General features: G+C 36.6%; 1 protein-coding gene across 2 annotated transcripts; it reads left to right on the top strand.

Annotated features, from left to right (window-relative positions):
• The first annotated feature begins 646 nt into the window (after positions 1–646).
• On the top strand, positions 647–2627 carry LOC107267233. Of its 2 annotated transcripts, none has more exons than XM_015738664.2 (4): positions 647–1174; positions 1427–1573; positions 2048–2188; positions 2298–2627. In XM_015738664.2, the coding sequence occupies exons 1-4, from the start codon at positions 1109–1111 to the stop codon at positions 2622–2624; spliced, it is 681 nt and encodes a 226-aa protein (XP_015594150.1). In that variant the 5' UTR covers positions 647–1108; the 3' UTR covers positions 2625–2627. The 2 variants fall into 2 exon arrangements, with proteins under 2 accessions (XP_015594150.1, XP_015594151.1); XM_015738665.2 differs by having other exon boundaries at positions 2048–2297; positions 2407–2627.
• Positions 2628–3551: the final 924 nt, after the last annotated feature.

The following is a 3551-nucleotide window of genomic DNA, read 5'->3' as shown; positions in this document are numbered from 1 at the left end:
TAATACAATATTTGTAGATTAATATAATCATATATTTAATGAATCTTAAGTTAACTAGGCGAACCAATAAGCATAGTTGATAATTAAAAAAAAAATAAAAGGGTTAAGACGTGAGTTCCGAACTCGAGACTCTCGGACGTTAATCCAGCATCAAGCACGTGTGCTATCGAGTCATTGTGGTATATTATTTAGCAAACTTATATTTGTGTAGTTACCCACGTTCGAGAGTTTTTTTTAAGTTTTATTTGCTTACTCTATTATTTGCAGAGCTTCATATGATTATTAAGAGTATTGACTACCTTATTACTACGGTTTATGTAATATCCTGTAAAAAAAAAGTTGGATACAAGTCTCCCTATTTGAGTGTTCACCCGGTTTAAAATCGTGGATCTCGAGGAACACACGAATTCATTCGACCAATCAAAAACGTGGAACTAGTTCGAGAGTCTCGTTCAGGTGGCGCGTCGACGCGCCAAAACACAGCTCCAGATTATCACGCGTAGTATTACTATATATACACGACCAATCAAAAACGTGGAACTGCTTCGAGGGCCCTCCGCTAAGGTGGCGCGCCGAAACAGAGAAAAATTGAGACCACCAAAAACAGGCTCATTAGCAATCTCCCTACTCATCTCTGAATGTACTATACTAGAGAGGATACGTATAAGATTTAAAAAGAATAACCAAAGATTAACGATCAAATGACCAATGAAATGTATTTGCTCTCTCAGCGGGTTTTGCTGAACATACCCAATCACGTTGATTTGTTTTTATAAGCTTTGCACCATTCGTTAACTCTACCCTACCTTTATATGTGTTGGATAGAAGATATGTGACCGGTTATAAAATTCAAATATTGAAAATGAGTATCAACCGCAATTGACGGTCATCAGCGGAGTATCATTATTTCATTGTGATCTGTAAATACAATAGCGAGTATTAGTCAGTACCTAAGCGTGCAATTATGGCAGATGCCATTCTAGAAGAAGAAGAAGCAGATAATGTGCAAGTATAAGAAGGCGTAAAAGTACCATGTATCCTTCGAGGTGAATATTTTTGTATATTAGAAAAAACGGACACCAAAATTAAGGCAAAATGCAAAATTTGTATGGATGGAAAAGGTTCTTTGTCTGGCGATATCCGGTCAACCGGAAATTTTATCAAACATTTAAAGGTAAGTCTATACTCAAAATGTATTATTATAAAAATATAAACATTGTAATTGTGTCTGCTATTACATACCAGGCAGCTACAATTTCTTAAGATCTTGAAGAACGTGGAATCATTTTAGGGTTCATAAGTTAATGTTGTAATAAACTTTGATGTTATCTGTATTCTTGTGCGGAGCCATTTAAGAGCATTGTAAATATGATTTATGCATTATTGTTAAGTGGGTTATGCTTAATTTTTCATACATATATTGCAGCAAATGCATGAGTGGCACTACAAAAAATATTTGAATCATAAGAATGATCTAAAGATACAAATGAAAAAGTCAAAACACAAAGATCACTCCCAATCCAGTGTAAAGGCATGGGTAAAAGGTTTCCATTCTGTAGTATCAAAAATAAAGGTATGTATAATTTGCTTATTAAATGTTCCTGTAGAAAAAATTCAATGTAATCTCAATGTTATAAAACCTTGTACGACAGCATAAAGCTTGCAAATGTATTCCTTATAATTATCTAAACAAATTTGAAACTGCAACATTAGGATTTTTAACTGGATCAGAGTGGTGGAGGTCGATTCGACCCAGGCCAACCACACGATAAAGTGGTAAAAAAGAGCCCTACAGTGATTGAGTTAAGAAAGTATTTAATTTAATTGAGCATATTAAACATGTGTAATATACATTATAATTAGCAAGTGTTTAGTGAATGAATCATCTGTCATCAGACCGACTAGTTAAACTAAATTAGAGTACTCTATTTCATGAATCATTGGTGGATATTTTTCAGTTGTTATATAAACCTTACTTCATAGGACAATCTTAATAATAGGTTGATATCTCGCTACAATATTATCTTAAAAATCATGTTTCTTACAGCTATTGCAGTTGGTGGCATCTTACATTATAGAAGAAATGAGACCTGTGGTTACTGTAGAAAAGCCAGCATTTAGGACCCTTATTAAACAGCTTTCGGGATTGACACCTCCAAGTAGACAGGCTGTAACTAATTACTGCATTGAGTTAGAGGAATCAAAAAAGACTGCTCTGAAAGTAGAGTTGCAAGCAGCAAAATACTGCTGTACCACTGCTGATATTTGGAGTCATCACAGTCGAAGCTTCATAGGAGGAGTTAGAGGAATCAAAAAAGACTGCTCTGAAAGTAGAGTTGCAAGCAGCAAAATACTGCTGTACCACTGCTGATATTTGGAGTCATCACAGTCGAAGCTTCATGGGAGTAACAGGCCATATCATAGATAAGGATAATTTTCAACGAAAATCGTATTTACTTGCATGTCGTAGAATGAAATTCTCTCATAACTTCTTAGATATAGCTAAAACTCTGTTGGATATTCATGAGGAATATGATCTTCAAGCTTCAAAACTTGTTGCGACAGTGACTGATAACGCTTCTAATTTTGGAAAAGTTTTTTCTGTAGAAAATAGGATTGCCTAGGTATCTGCCTCTGTTTGTTGTCTATCCCTATCTCTCTCTCTCTCTGACCTGTGCGTGAGGTACAGAGGATCTGGCGGCGTTGGTTCGATAACCCTAGTGGCGCTTTGCCTACCTAGTGGCTATGGCACTGTGTGCGACGCAACTTCTAACGGCGCGGATGACAGATTACACAATGGCCATAACGAAAGTCTCTGCGGAAGATCACGGTGGTCTCCGCAGAGCTTTGACAATCTTTCTACGCGAGGTCTACTTGGAATAGCAAGTAGCCTCTTGACACGATTATGATCGATGAGTTTTATGACAACTTGCAACTATCCTTTCTATCGCTGTGGATTCTCGATTAACTGACGGGTTTCGATTTATGTTACGTATGCCGTGCTTTCGCGACACTTATCGAAAACTTTACACTTGGTCTGTTCGGAATGCTTGAGTTGGTCTGAACTGTTGTGTTTAATGACTTGTAATCCGATATTTGTTAGTGGGAAGCGCTAATCATCTATCGGATTATTTTGATATTATTTTTCCGCTGTTTGACTTTCGGGGGACGTTCTCCATCTATCGGCGCGTGTTGATACTAGCCGCGTGTCCTTGTCGTCCCTTTGTAACGGGTGCGCTCTCAGTACAGGAGTACTGAGAGGCTGATCGTTTTGTCACGTTACAATATACATTGCATAGAACCTAATATTCATTCTTCTGATGAAATACAAAATCTACAATTCAATTAAACTTTATTTCTACATTTTGCAAACTGCTATATTGATTCTTTGTGGCGATAGTGGCAGAATCCTTTCTACATTAGGATGTATTTGGTGGTATTTTTTTGTCATGGTTCGATTCTACAAACCAATCGTAACATCGAAAAAAAAGCAGAGAATTTAATTCTAATTGGCTTATGGCTAATTTCTTCACCTTGGGATAATATTTATC

This window comes from Cephus cinctus, unplaced genomic scaffold, assembly GCF_000341935.2.
Source record: "Cephus cinctus unplaced genomic scaffold, Ccin1 Ccin1_scaffold0363, whole genome shotgun sequence".
Classification (NCBI taxonomy): domain Eukaryota; kingdom Metazoa; phylum Arthropoda; class Insecta; order Hymenoptera; family Cephidae; genus Cephus; species Cephus cinctus.
This window is presented reverse-complemented; position numbering and strand designations above follow the sequence as displayed.